Source organism: Copadichromis virginalis, linkage group LG14 (genome assembly GCF_057382275.1).
Source record: "Copadichromis virginalis isolate Kocher_CV1m ecotype Utaka linkage group LG14, C_Virginalis_male_GT1.1, whole genome shotgun sequence".
Lineage (NCBI taxonomy): Eukaryota > Metazoa > Chordata > Actinopteri > Cichliformes > Cichlidae > Copadichromis > Copadichromis virginalis.
In genome coordinates, this window is record NC_140631.1 from 8,174,164 (window position 1) to 8,188,910 (window position 14,747).

At 42.3% G+C, this 14,747-nt stretch overlaps 1 protein-coding gene across 1 annotated transcript in view; it reads right to left on the minus strand.

The window, feature by feature from the left end:
- The window catches only part of LOC146693355 (solute carrier family 12 member 9), an 84,125-nt gene that overhangs the window by 38,264 nt on the left and 31,114 nt on the right, over nt 1-14,747 (minus strand). Inside the window, exons 7-8 of the mRNA XM_085479171.1 lie at nt 12,428-12,585; nt 2,417-2,499 (exon numbers count right to left, since the gene is read on the minus strand). Of these exons, the coding sequence (XP_085335297.1) occupies nt 2,417-2,499; nt 12,428-12,585 (241 nt within the window). The remainder of the gene's footprint in view (nt 1-2,416; nt 2,500-12,427; nt 12,586-14,747) is intronic.

A 14,747-nucleotide genomic window follows, 5' to 3' on the forward strand; every position in this document is an offset into this window, starting at 1 on the left:
TATTGTTCAGTCTTGTTCGGTTTGCGCTGCCTCTATACTTTAATCACCTACACACCAGGTTGTTGCTAGTAATGAACCCAGATGGGAAGTGAATCGATTAGATGATAAGTTACTCTTGTTTAGTTATAATTTTGCTTGTCAAAAATGCTTCTGAATGTTTTCCACCTCCCTATTTTTATTCTTGGACAGTTCTAAATAGTTTGTATTTTATACTGTGAAGCTGAAGGCTTAAAGGAATTGAAAGGATTAAGTTGTATAATGTTAATTCCACTTAAAGGTTTTGAATTCATTTGACAGCCTTTTACACCTGATTATCTTGATTAACTTGAACTAAACATCTGCTTAACAAAGCCCTAAAAAGCACACTTCCACGCTATTGGTATGATATTGGTGCTTGCGGTGGGAATTAACAGCAAAGACTCAATGTGAGCCCCATCAGGCTGAAGAAAGGTTCATCCATGCAGTCATAGATTGGTCCAAGTGTGAAGAAAGACAAAATGTAACGGCAGCCACCACCTGCCACCTGTTTGTCAGCTGCAGCTTCGTATTGTAGTCTCCTGAGTAACCGTGTCTGAAATAGCTTTTATGTTTCAGCATAAAGAAATAAGTATGCATGTTACAACATACTAATGTGGTTGTGTTTTATTTACAACTGTGACACTATAAGTGAAGTGGGTTGTTGGTTTGAAGACTAACACCATGCTAATGATAGTAGAAAGGAAAGTGAAGAGGGGGGGGGCTGTATTGACAGGTCGACAGATGGGCTCAATGTGCGATGGTGAAGAGAGAGTGAAGGTGAATCTGTCCATTTAACAGTTGATCTGCATTCCTCCCCTCACTTATGGCCATGAGCTGACCACTCCCTTAGAGACAGGACGATGAGCTCGACCATTTGGGAGAAGCTCAGAGTGGAGACGTTATCCTCCGCACTGAAAGGAGGGGGTTCGAGTGGTTCAGGCATTTGACTAGGTTGCCTCCTTTGTCCTTCCTATGCAAGGTGTTTCAGGCATATCCAACTGGGAGGAGGCCCAGGGGCAGACCCAAGACCCACTGGAGGGACTACATCTTTTTCGCTAGCCCCCTCAGAAGAGCTGAGGGAGGAAAGTTCTCTGCCTCTCTGCTTAGACTTGTGCTCCTGGATCCAGAAAAGTGGCAAAAAAATGAGCAGACGGAGGGATAGATGTTCTTCCTAGATTGGAGAAATGAAGTGAGAAGTCTGAAGCCTGACCTTTTGGCTCACAGGGATTACATCTACATCCACTGGCCTCCCGATTTGAAACTTTGGCAGCCACCATTGTAACAAAATATATATGACAGAAAAATAAAGAAACACATAATGGGTCCACTTTAATCTAAAGGGACATAAATGCCTGCAGCAATTATGAATAACATTATAAACTGTCAGATATCTGACAGATACTGCCTCTGTGGTAGCAGTCTGTAACCATGTTACAAAAGTGAACGCACTTCATCTTGATCCGTTTTCCTTCCAGCTGCTATCCTCTGCAAATCCCACAGCCTGTCTGCCTGTCTCTCTATTTATTTATATCTCTTTGTCTATCAAAAATTTTAAAGTGTTATTAATAAAAGACGGGGAAGGAAAGGAAATTTCAGCATCCTCACCTACCAATCAACACAGTAAAACTACTTAAAGTAAGTAAGTTGTGCTTTTTTGGAAAATTCACTGAACTCTATTAAACCAAAGAGACTTTAGTGATGCAGAAGCACGCCTTTGGAACGCATTAGTCGACAGAATAACTGACTTCAGGTGCCATTTGTTTAATGCAAATGCACAAATTTAAGCAGCACTATGACAGGTGTGCGTGGATGCAGATTGAGCGGTGATAGAAAACAAAGACATCAAACTGCTCAGGCTGAACTGGTGAATGAATAAGTTTAGTTTGAAGGGAGAGAGGACTTTCTGATCTTCTTGCCTGAGGAAAGTTTCTTTGAAAAACACTGAACAATCCAAACAACAGGAATTCCCGATGATTTTGTCCCTCTACCTTGCCAACCTTGCATTAATTATACAGAAATAATATTGGCTTGTTTGAAGGTTCTCTACCTTCCTTATGTACTGAGAATTATATCTCTCGTAGAAGAATGTTACTGATTTCAGTGAAATATTGAAAGCCAAGTCTAAGGCTAGTGTTGTCTTGTTTGGACGTTTGATCACTGAAGCTCTTATTTTTGACACAGCATTCCTTTGCTTTTAATTTTGCTATTCAAAACATGTTTCCTCATTTGGATTTGTACAAAACATGAAGCTGACGGGACAAACTCTAACATTAGACTCTTTTCTCCTCAGCCCACACACTGATTACAAAACATTTACTTACAGTTATTTAGCAGTACTGCTTGACGTGATATAAAGTTGCACTTATCTGCTGATACTGATTTGCTTATCACTACTAACCTGCACTAGGAACCAGGAGATCAGCACTGAGACCCAGGGGTTGCCACTGCGAGATGTCTTCTTAGCCAGCCACAGCGCCTTACCTGCAGAGGTGAGAAAAAAACAAAAACAATAAAGACAGTGACCTTTTGAATCTTAGTATTAAAATATTTATCAGCAGCATCACCGTAACAACAGTCTTCCATGTTCACATCAGTAAAGCATGTGTCAACAGAACAGCTTAATCAGTGAAAGATTGTAACGAATGGCCTTTCTCGGTTTTAATAGACAGTGTTATCTATTAAATGTGTTCGTAGAAGCAGAAAAGGGGACACAGCTTGACACAGTGTCGATATCTGGGGAAGTTAAATAGCAAGTGCAGAGCACTGGGGTGTACTAAGAATCATGATTATTGGGTTAGCAAGCTATGTTGAGCTTAAAGTTTTCAGTGTCACAAAAATTTATCCTCTTTTTTAAACTGGCTAAATCACCATGGTAACGTATGTCTATGAACATATAACCTGTTCAGAGTTTTATTTATATTGAGTTTCAGTTCAAAACCAGCAGGAAGCTTCATGTTTTCACTGATTCTCTGCAGTATAGATTCTCTGCTAAGGAAATACAGTTTACATGTGCAGTTTGTTGAGTTACACGTTACTAACACCGCCAAATGAAGCCCAACACTGTCAATGGAAGTGATGCAAAAATGTATAAATGTTTTACATACATTCACACAGCAAGAAGACCTGTTCAATAAGTCGAATAATTAATTTTATTTTGATGTGCTGACAAACTAAAGCAATTTACACACCTTTGGTAGACTATGAAAGTAACGTTTGATGTTTAAATATATCCAGTTTATAGTTTCGGTTGTGTTACTAATGCGCAGCTTCTAATGAGCAAACTCATCATTTTTAATCTGTGCTTTGATTTTTCAGAACTACTGCAGTAAAAATAACAGCTTAAAAAACACTGTTTTTCTACTTCACTATTTTATCATCGTCATCATCTCTGACTGGCGTAGGCAGAACTGACAGGGATTATTTTGTGTGGAAGAAGTGGAAGAAGAGTCACATGGTGCACAAAACAACTCTTTTCATGTGAGGAAGAAATAGAAAGCTTGGATAGCCGAAAACGCTGATAACCAACGTTGTGATATCCATTATCCCTCACTGGGTTTCAGGTTTTGTCACAGCAGCTGATCCAAAGAAAGCCTGGCTGTATTGAACTTCCTTCGCTGTATACCCCACAGGTGTCAGTCATTGTGCCTGTTGCAGGCCTTTGGTCTAATGCTTAGTTTATGTGTGCCATTTTTCGACCTCGTGAATGTGAGTGACGTGAAAAGCTAAGTCATAACTGCTGGTGTGCACCACGCTTTAGTGTCGTTTTGTATGGTTGTGTACGTCTCGCTTTTCGTAACCTGGGGTGTGTAGCGCAGCCATTAGTACATTGAAATGGAGGTGCGGCTGTCGCAGTCTGCATGTGCAACAGTCGAGGCAATGACCATAAACAAGATTTTGCTGGTATGCATTACTGAAAGTACATCCAAGTCCCTTTGACGATCTAATTTGTCACTCTTTAAATTCTGAACATTTCACTCAAGTAGGGAGATATTAACACAGTATGAGATTTAAAAAACAAACTCCTCCTGGAAGCGACAGCCAATCCCGCTCCGACTCGCTAGGTTCTGTTACTGCTTTCTTTCCATTTTTTATTTTATTTCCAAGAGCAACAGATATAAATAATAACCGATGATGGTAAAGTGCACAGAACAGATCTGATTTTCACTGGGGATGGTATTTTCTACCTTTACTGACATTTGCACAAAATTTATGTAATTAACTAAATGTCTGCTTTGAAAAGGGAGAGCGAGAGAGAGGGAAAGCGAGTGGGCAGGCGACAGCGAGGGAGACAAACGACGCGTCACTCTATTTAATACCTTACAGGCCTGTATGGTCTATTGAAAGATATTTACATACATTTACATACATCTCATAGCTTGCACGACATTTCATCGTGTGGCGATGATGGTATTTGCTTTGAACCCTGTGGTGGCTGAGCACAACAGAGGTAAGGCTGGTGAAAGACTATGGAGACGATAACGAGGCTCACACGGTGGAGAGACAGGAGGTGCAGGGACGAGGCGGGCGGTCGAGGGGGATCTGAGTTTAAGAGTAAATTTCACAGATGGTAAAGGACTGGAATTAAATCAGCGCGACTTTAAAGTCAAATCAATGCGGCAGAGCAGGGAGATGGAAAGGATGAAGAGAGGCAGGGCAGAGGTGAAGGAGTTAGAGATTAGCAAGTTAGAGAGGAGAAAGAAATGGAAGAGGTGTGGGACAGAGGGAGGAAAAACAAAGAACTTCTTTTGAGTGTGATTGTGTGTGTGTGTGTGTGTGTGTGTGTGTGTGTGTGTGTGTGTGTGTGTGTGTGTGTGTGTGTGTGTGTGTGTGTTGGGAAAAATTGACGCATCCATCACTTAGTTTGCATAGGACAGTGGCAAGGTTAAGCAGTGAGCAGCATGCATGAGTGACAACAACCAGAACAACACACACGTTATGATCCTACTGTCCCTTTTACACACACACACACACACACACACACACTACACATTTATGGTTCCACAGTCACTGACTCTTAATTAAAGACATTAATCTAACTTAAGTTAACCCTTTGGGTGTCAGTGAGTGAACAGACTCGTACCAGAGTCGTCTGCCTCTGCGCCATCAGATCACTTCATCGAGGAACTCTGACTAATACGGCCATTTATCTCCCCTGACACACACGCACAGAAGTGCGGCTATACACACAGACAGAAACGGGCCAAATCCATTTGCAACAGACTTAACAAAAAAAGGAGAGGACGGGATAAGGAAGTTGCTCAGAGTCATTAATAACGACAAAGCAGCAGGCAGCGTCGACTCACACAGAGAAGTGATTGAAATCAAACGCTGCACTCGCTTGATATGGGAATGGCTTTGACTCAGAGGGTTTGTGTTCAGTTTTTTCAGAGTTTTTTTTTTTTTAAGAAAAGAAATAAGCACCACTGATCCCTGAAATACACCAGCCGCCTACACATGGACCTACACACATGACAAAAAGTTTCTGCTGGATATTAGGACTGCTTTTTGGATTTCCTGTCACGGTGAAGGTACAAACAAAGTGTTTGTCTTTTAATCTGTGTAAAATTTAAATAAGAAACAGGAAGCAGTAATTTGAAAATCTCAAAAACACATTTTATTCACAATAAAACACACAAGTATATCAAATGTTTACGCTGAGTCTTTTTACTATTTCATGTTGCTCATTTTGAAACTTTCTGGCAGTGCAAAAAAAAAAACGTTGGGACAGCTCCATGTTTACACTGTGTAGCATCCCATCTGCTTTAAACAACAGCCTGTGAACATCCTTATTGGGAAGACGAGTGTTGTCCCATTCTGATCTGATAGAGGGTTCTAGCTGCCTGGGTCATATTTTCTTTGTTTCTGTGTTTTCTTTTCTGTTTTGCTGGTGAAAGGTCTGGACTGCAGGCAGGCAGCTGCACTGTTCTACTACAAAGCCATGCTGTTGTAAAAGATGCACTATGTGGTTTAACTTTGTCTTGCTAAAACATGCAAGGCCTTCACTGTTCGAAGGGAGTATAAGTTGCTCTAAAACCTGTGCATACCTCTAAGTATTGATGGAGCCTTTCCAGATATGCAAGCTGCCAATTCCACAGGCACTGATACATCTCCATACCAGAGATGCAGGCTTTACTGATAACAAACCAGCTGGTCCCTTTCCTTTTTAGTTTGGATGATGAAGAATCCAATTTTTTTAGAGAGAATTTAAAATTCTGCTTCATCTGACCACAGAACAGTTTTCCGCAGTTCATTTTAAATTAACTTTGGCTCAGAGAAGATAGCAGTGTTTCTGCATCATGTTGAAATATGACTACTTTGTATCAAAGAGCAGCAGTCCCCAACCCCCGGGCCACGGACCGGTATCGGTCCGTGAGTCATTTGGTACCACGAGAGTTGAGGCTCGGGTGTGAAATTTATGGTTTTCAGGATTTTTATCGGTTTTTAGCGTTATTTTTTTTAAATCGTTTTTATCGTTAACTCGGTTTCCCTGGCTCTTTTCCCATGTGTTATGAATAAATCTTATTTTTTTGGTACAGGTACTGGTTTTATTTTGTTGTATTTATCTGCGACACCGGTCCGTGAAAATATTGTCGGACATAAACCGGTCCGTGGCGCAAAAAAGGTTGGGGACCACTGTCAAAGAGCTTCAACAGGCATTTGTGGATGGCATGGTGAACTATGATCCCAGAAAATGGGTTCATTCACTGATTTCCATGACACTATCATGACGGTTTTTAATGCTGAGCTGCCTGAAGGCCTGAAGATCACAGCCTTATCCCTTGCACACAGAGATTTCTTCACATACCTGAATCTTTTGATGATACAACAAACTCTAGATGATCACATACTTTACAATTCTGTTACGCACTCTTTTTTTAAATGTGAAAATGTAAACACAGCTAGGTGTTGGGTCTGCGCTTCCACAGGCCCCGCTGGTTTAGAAACTTATTCCCGTTAATGACAAGCAAGGAAACAAGACGAACAGCTTTTACTTGCTAGCAAGGGAGACTGGTCGGAACCAGGCTCTTGGAGCTGAACGCTCCTCACCTGTCTCCTAGCCAGCATCAAATAAAAAGCCTTCCTTGCCGCCTTTTATTGAAAACAGTTACAGTACACACAAGCACCTCCCATTGTAAACCCCCCCTATGGTTACAAAAGATAAGGTACTATGTGTGTATGTATGTGCAAGCATCTGTATGTGTGTGTATGTGTGTGTGTATGCATGTGAGTGTGTGTGTTTGTGTTTGGGGGTGCGTTTGTGTGACCTCCTGCTCACCAAAAGGGTCATAAAAGAAGGAAGCTTACTAACCAAGAAAACAGAACCTTCAGATAGGATGTCCCTATAATAAAACACTGCAGCCTCCCCCATGGCGATCGTGGCTCAAGAGTTGGGAGTTCGCCTTGTAATCGGAAGGTTGCCGGTTCGAGCCCCGGCTCGGACAGTCTCAGTCGTTGTGTCCTTGGGCAAGACACTTCACCCGTTGCCTACTGGTGGTGGTCAGAGGGCCCGCCGGTGCCAGGGTTCGGCAGCCTCGCCTCTGTCAGTGCGCCCCAGGGTGGCTGTGGCTACAATGTAGCTTGCCATCACCGATGGGTGGATGACTGAAAGTGTAAAGCACTTTGAGGTCCTTAGGGACTAGTAAAGCGCTATAAAAATACATTTATCAACAAACTGGTTGGAGAGGTGGTCAGAGACAAAGGAATGTCTTTGATCATGCTTGAACTAAGACTTACAAATGTAAGTAACACAATGACAACATTTAACAATTTGACTCCAACACTGTGTAATCTATAGTCAGCACTGCTCTGTAACAGATCACTTGCTCCCACTGTTCACTCTCTGGAGGTGTACATGAGAACAAAGTAACAACTTTGTTTCTAACATTCTCTCCCATTTCAGTTTAGCTCACTGTTGCAAACTTAGTTCAACATTTAGTTACTTTTCTTATTTCTTTAGCAACTTTTTCCTCAAATAACAACCTAGCAGAAAAGACTGACAGACGTTGCGTTGCTTCTAACTTTGAGTCACTACCACACAGCTATCATGTTTAACAAAGGTGTATAATTTTGTCAGATGACACTGAGTTAAAGTATTTGCTGTAGGTTACAATCAGCTCAAAAGATTAGAGTGACCACAGCTCTACAATAACTTAAATAACCAAAGACTTTTTCTTATACTTTCAAGGCAGTAAGCAGTTCTAACATTGTAATCTGTGGGTCTGATTTGTCTTGAGCCTAATGTGAACGTGTTAACAATAAATCCACGGGCATCTACCAGATGAGCCTCATGTAGAGGACCACACTGATACCCCCCTGCTGTAGGAGTAAATTTAATGCTTTCAGGAATACCCAGGGGCGTTCCCAGACCAGCCAAGAGATACAATCTCTCCAGCGTGTCCTGGGTCTGCCCCGGTGCCTCCTTCCGCTGGGACATGCCTGGAACACCGGAGGTGAGGAGGCATCTCACATAGCACTGTCTCCTCACCTAGGAGGCATCCTTGTCAGATGCCCAAACCACCTCAACTGGCTCCTTTCGATGTGGAGCTTCAGCTTCAGCTTCACTTCTACACAACAGACCGGTCGGTACAGTATCCGCATCAATGAGGCCACAGCACCAATCCATCTGTCGATCTCCCTTCTCCCGTCACTCATGAACAAGAACCCATGATACTTAAACTTCTCCACTTGGGGCAGGTGAATGTGAACGTGTTAAGAATATTCCACAGAATAGGAATACATATTAGAGGAAAATATGAGTAAACTCATTTAAATTGGAAAAAAAATATATCAAGAAGGAATAAAAAAAAAAAAGTCTCCTGAACCTTATGTTCTAACACTAACTACAGTGCTGCCAAAAGTATTTGTCCCCTTCCTGATTTTCTGGCAGAGAGCAGAACTCACAGTTTCATAAGTAAGGTCCTAAAGCAGCAAAACAGTCCAAGACCGGTGGTTGAAACCGTGGATGGACAGATCGATCCTCACTGCAGTAAACGCCAGGACCGCCTCCTACAACGCGGGTCTCGCCACTGGCGATATGAGCGCCTACAAAGCGGCCTCATACGGCGTGCGGCGCACGGTGAGAGATGCCAAACGCTGGTACCGGGAACGTGTGGAGTCCCACTTCCACCAGGGCGACACACGGAGTATGTGGCACGGACTACGCACCATTACGGACTACAAAGCCAGGGACACTGCGCTGATCAACGCTGACTCTGCATTCACCAACGAGCTGAATCAGTTCTACGCCCGTTTCGAGGTTAGCCAGGCGGCTAATGCTATCTACCGCCTGACTACCGAGGACAGTGATGTCATCAGCGAGAGACCGGTGACCAGCATCGCGGAGCATCACGTCCGAGCGGCACTGAGGAGAGTGAACACAAGGAAAGCGGCGGGGCCAGACGGCATCACCGGCCGTCTGCTGCGCTGCTGTGCTGACCAGCTAGCAGGTGTGTTCACTTACATCTTCAACGAGTCCTTGGCGAAGTCTGTGGTCCCCACATGCTTCAAAAGATCCACCATCATCCCTGTGCCCAAGAACAGCAAACCCTAATCCCTGAACGATTACCGGCCAGTTGCACTGACCTCGGTAGTAATGAAGGTGTTTGAGAGGCTGCTGAAGAACATCATCTCCTCCTCCATCCCAGACACCACAGATCCGCTGCAGTTTGCCTACAGATCCAACAGATCCACAGAGGATGCCATCGCCCACGTCCTACACACCACTCTCAGCCATGTGGACAAGAAACAGGGTAACTATGTGCGAATGCTGTTTGTTGATTACAGTTCAGCGTTTAACACAATAGTGCCCTGCAGACTGTTCACAAAGCTGAGGGATCTGGGACTTAACAGCCGTCTGTGTGCATGGGTGTTGGACTTCCTCACTGGCAGAACTCAGGTGGTGAGGGTGGGCAGGTGCTTCTCCAACAGCATCACCATCAACACAGGAGCACCTCAGGGATGTGTCCTCTCGCCACTGCTCTACTCCCTCTACACTTCATACTGTGTGGCCACCCATGGCTCCAACACCATTGTGAAGTTTGCTGACGACACAGTGGTGTTGGGTGCTATCTCCAACAATGATGAGACGGCCTACATGGATGAAGTGAAGAATCTGGCATCGTGGTGCCAGGACAACCACCTCCAGCTGAACGTCAGCAAGACCAAGGAGCTGGTGGTGGACTTCAGAAGGGGTCAGCACAGAGACTACAAGCCCATTATCATCAATGGAGCTCCAGTGGAGAGGGTGCAGTCCTTCAAGTATCTTGGTGTCCACATCTCCTCAGACCTGACATGGGCTGCCCACATTCAGGTCCAGACCAAAAAGGCTAGGCAGCGCCTGTATCACCTACGACAACTGAGGAAATTCAGGGTCTCTCCAAAGATCCTCAGGATTTTCTATACAGGCGCTGTGGAGAGCATCCTCACACAGAACATGACATCGTGGTTTGGGAACAGCTGTGTGAAGGACCAAAAAGCTCTCCAGAGAGTGATCCGTACAGCAGAACGCTGCTGCAGGATTGCTCTCCCCGCGCTTCAGGACACCTACACCAGGAGATGCCGGACTAGAGCAGCGCAGATACTGAAGGACCCGTCCCATCCTGGCAACAAACTGTTCCAACTTCTGCAATCTGGTAGAAGGTTCTGCATCATCCGGGCAAGGACAGAGAGACTCAAGAGGAGCTTCTATCCCCAAGCCATCCGTGCCCTAAACACACACACCCGCCCTCTCACATCATCTATAATTGACTGAGTCAGGACTCTCTTCCAGACACTAAACCAAGGCACAATGTACATTTCAATTCCTTTAATTTTAAATATGTTTATATTGTCTATCCTGTAAAATAGTCAGATGTCTATTCATATTAATGTACAGAATTCACCTGCTTGCTGCTACTACTGCACATTCACCCAATGTATATACTACATATATATATATAATGTTCTTCCTCTACACCCCCCCCCCCCCCAATTTTTTTGCACATGTCGAGGAGCGTGTCAGGCTACATTTCACTGTGTGTTATACTTCTATAACTATGCATGTGACAAATAAAGAACCTTGAACTTGAACTTGAACTTGACCATCACACTACCAACTAAGGTGTGAGTGCTAGTGGGATGTTCTTTCTATGAAATGTTGTGTTAGTTTTATGTCAGATGTAACAGGACTCAAACCTTCCAAATAGTTCCATGTCATCATAGCACTGAGGATCAACAAGATGTTTTTGCCCAATATGAGACGAGCCCTTGTGTTCATTTTTGGTACTCGCTGGAGTACCACTCTGTGCTGGGGGAGGTTTTATTGTAGATACATCCTATCTGAAAGATCTGTTTCTTTTGATGTAAGCTTCCTGGGTTTACGACCCTTTGGTCAGCAGGAGGTCTAACACACACACACACACACACACACACACACACACACACACACACACACACACACACACACACACACACACACACACACACACACACTCACATAACACACACACACCCAGTGTATACATTTACATACAGTCCTTGTCTATGTAACCAAACGGGGTTGCAGGGGGAGGTGTTTTGTAAACTATTGTTTGAAGTTTGTCAATAAAAGGCAGCGAGAGGAGGCCACCATTTGGGGGGTTCTTTGTCGTGCTGGACACAGACGAGGCCTCCCTTGCGCAAGAAATCGATCGAACACCGTTGCCTTGTTGTTTTTCTTTCATGGGAATAAGTCCTGGATACAGCGGGGTCTGAGTTTAGACCCAACACTATGGTTAATCACACTTCATTCATGACTGATGATTGTTTTTTTCTTCAAAGGGCCAATTGGGTTTCTATAGTTTTTATCCACTTAATACATGAAGTCATCATTAAAAACTACATTTTTTAATTTACTCAAGTTATCTAATATGACTTTTTTTTGATGATCTGAAACTGGTGGCAAATATGCAAAAAAAGAAATCAGGATATATAAAATACTTTTTTTTAAATATTTTTAACAAATACTATGAAAATAACAGATTATATAAGGCTTTAAAAATACTCCATCTGAAAGGGTAATTATGGCTCTAGTTATTAAAGCTGATGATATTGATGATTATTTCACCTGCATCAACTATAATCCATCTTATCGCCTTGCTGCTATTATTATAAGCAATACAAATTTTACAGTCAGGATTAAATGATATCATCTTAAGATTTTTAAAGAGTGTTTATTTCTCTGCAGCTGTAGGTATACAGTTGATTGTCTGGCAGCCAGCACTGCTATGAAACAGACACCAATGTTTTCTCTGTTGTCAGTGGCATTTTCATATAACAAATCACATCTGTGTTCCTGGCATATTTTAAACACTGAAATGTCAGTAACGATGGTTTCAGTCGAGATTTTGCGTCCCTTGGAAAAAAAAAAACAAAAAAACATAGAGCCACCTACCAAACAGGTCATCCTTTGCCATGGCGTAGAGGACGCGTGAGGCCCCGATGAGGTTGCTCATGGCAGCAGACAGCGTGGAGGAATAAACTCCGATGAGGACGAAGGGGTGCCAAACATTGATGTCTCTCAGGAAACTGTAATCCCTCTGAAGGAGAAGGCTGCAACGGTTTGGAGAATAAAATTGACAGATAGGAGGAACCAGAGTGAATATTAAACTATATAGGACAAGTACTTTAACAAAGCACTGGAATTTTCGGGAGAGGTTTATGGCACTGAACACTGTTAAGTTGATAACTTGAGGATTTCTTGAACATTTTCAAGCACAGTTTTTGGGGGGGAAAAAAAGATTGTGCTCAGTTTTGACTCCTTTCTTAGTGCTTTCTATGTTTTAGAGTTGCTGATTAATTAGAATGATTTTCCCCTCCCATTTAACAAACTAGGAAAGAAGTCGACAGGAACATCATGGAATTTCAAAACCGTTGTCAGAAATTTTCCGAACCTTTCAGATTAACAGAGTATATCTTAGTACAACTTGGTCCTAGAAAAACTGTGTGTGTGAAATATCCACTTGCTGTTGCTTTTCTGTAGTTGTGAACTCTTTAATGAACACGTTCCAGACAGCTTTTGGTACATCTCTGACACTACATAAACATACCACAGCTGCATAATTATGCATCAGATACTCCTCATTATGTTTGTCGCCTAAACAAATGACAGAACATCTGCACCACAATAAAGTCTGACAACACAACAGAGCTGCTATTTTTGGATAAATACACTTGGTAATTGGCACGTCTCTGCAAAACACTGAAATGAAAGACATTATAACATTTGTAGGCACAACTTCATTTAGAACACACTTCAGTTATAGGTCCTATAAAGGTTAACTAAAAGGGTTAAAAGGAAATACCAAAGGCAGCAGTACACATCAGACAAACAATTCAACACACCAACCAGTAAAATGCTTCCCTCTGGTGGTGAAAGCTTTTGTGGAGTTCTACAAAGAGTAATTACAAAATGTAGCTTTAAATACTTGTCCCATTGTTTTTATAGCTCAATTGCAAATATTTGAAAAAAACAAACCCAGCTGCCTCACTAAACAGCTGTGACAAAATTAGAATTTTTATATCAAAATTTAAACTTTAACATAATCTTAACACCTTTACAACGATTTTTGTCAGTTACAAGTTCTGAAATAGTAACACAAATGTCAGCAAAATCCTAACACAATTCCATTTTGGCATACAATGATAACCAAGTAACAGAACCCACCCCAACAGAGATTATTAGCCAATACTATCTGTTTGCTAATTTATGTGTTATGGTATTCATAACGGGCAATCAGGTGAACTGACCCGTGGTCGTTTTTTTTTCATGTTTTCTGATACTCATCGATGCTGAAGAAAAATCCAAGTATGAATCAGAACTTTCACTCCAATTCACTATTTATCTAAAATGATTTCGATGCCCTGTAACAGACCTGCACTGACTTTTGGTGTGAAGACAAAATGGTAACCTGCTACAACCTAGTACGAAAAAAGAATGATCTTCCATCAACCCAGAGACTTTCATTTTAATCGTATTCTGTTTATAAGAGGAGCTCTAAATCAAGTAATTCAAAGGGTTATTTATCATTTCAAACTTGTTTGTCCAAAATGCGCTGATGTTCAATGAAAAAGAAAAAGATTGAAGAGGAGGTGATGATTACAATGCCAGGGTGCCTAATGATGAGATCCTGAAATAGCGGGCCCACTACACCGTGTGTTTGTGTGTGCGTGCAAGATAGACATGGAGAAAGAGAGATCAGAGAGTACAAAAAAAAAATCAGCAGGGAGCGCATGATTACGGCCAGCCCCCCACCTATTTTCAATACAACACAGCGAGAGAGATGAGAATTAGAGTGCAAAGTATTTCTCTCTTTTTCCTGATCCATCTCAGTCTCTCTTTGTAACTTAATACACACACACACACACACACACACACACACACACACAGTCCATCTATTACCCTCTACCTTTCATCATGGTGTTTTTAAACCCATTCAAGAGGTTTTTCTTGCTTCTCTTGCTCAGCCATCTTCATTTTATATCTACATGTACCACTGTCCGCTATCTGTTTTTCTCCATCTTTCTCTCCTAATTAAGTGTCCCATCACGTTTTCTTTCAGGTCCGCTGATTTTAATACTTATTATCATGGGCCTATTAAGTATTGTTCACTCCATCCACAGACCTGAGAACACTATTATTTCACATGGAGCCTGAGACGCAGTCAGTGCACGCACACGCGCAGGTTTTTTTGCATTACCACAAATCAACTAAA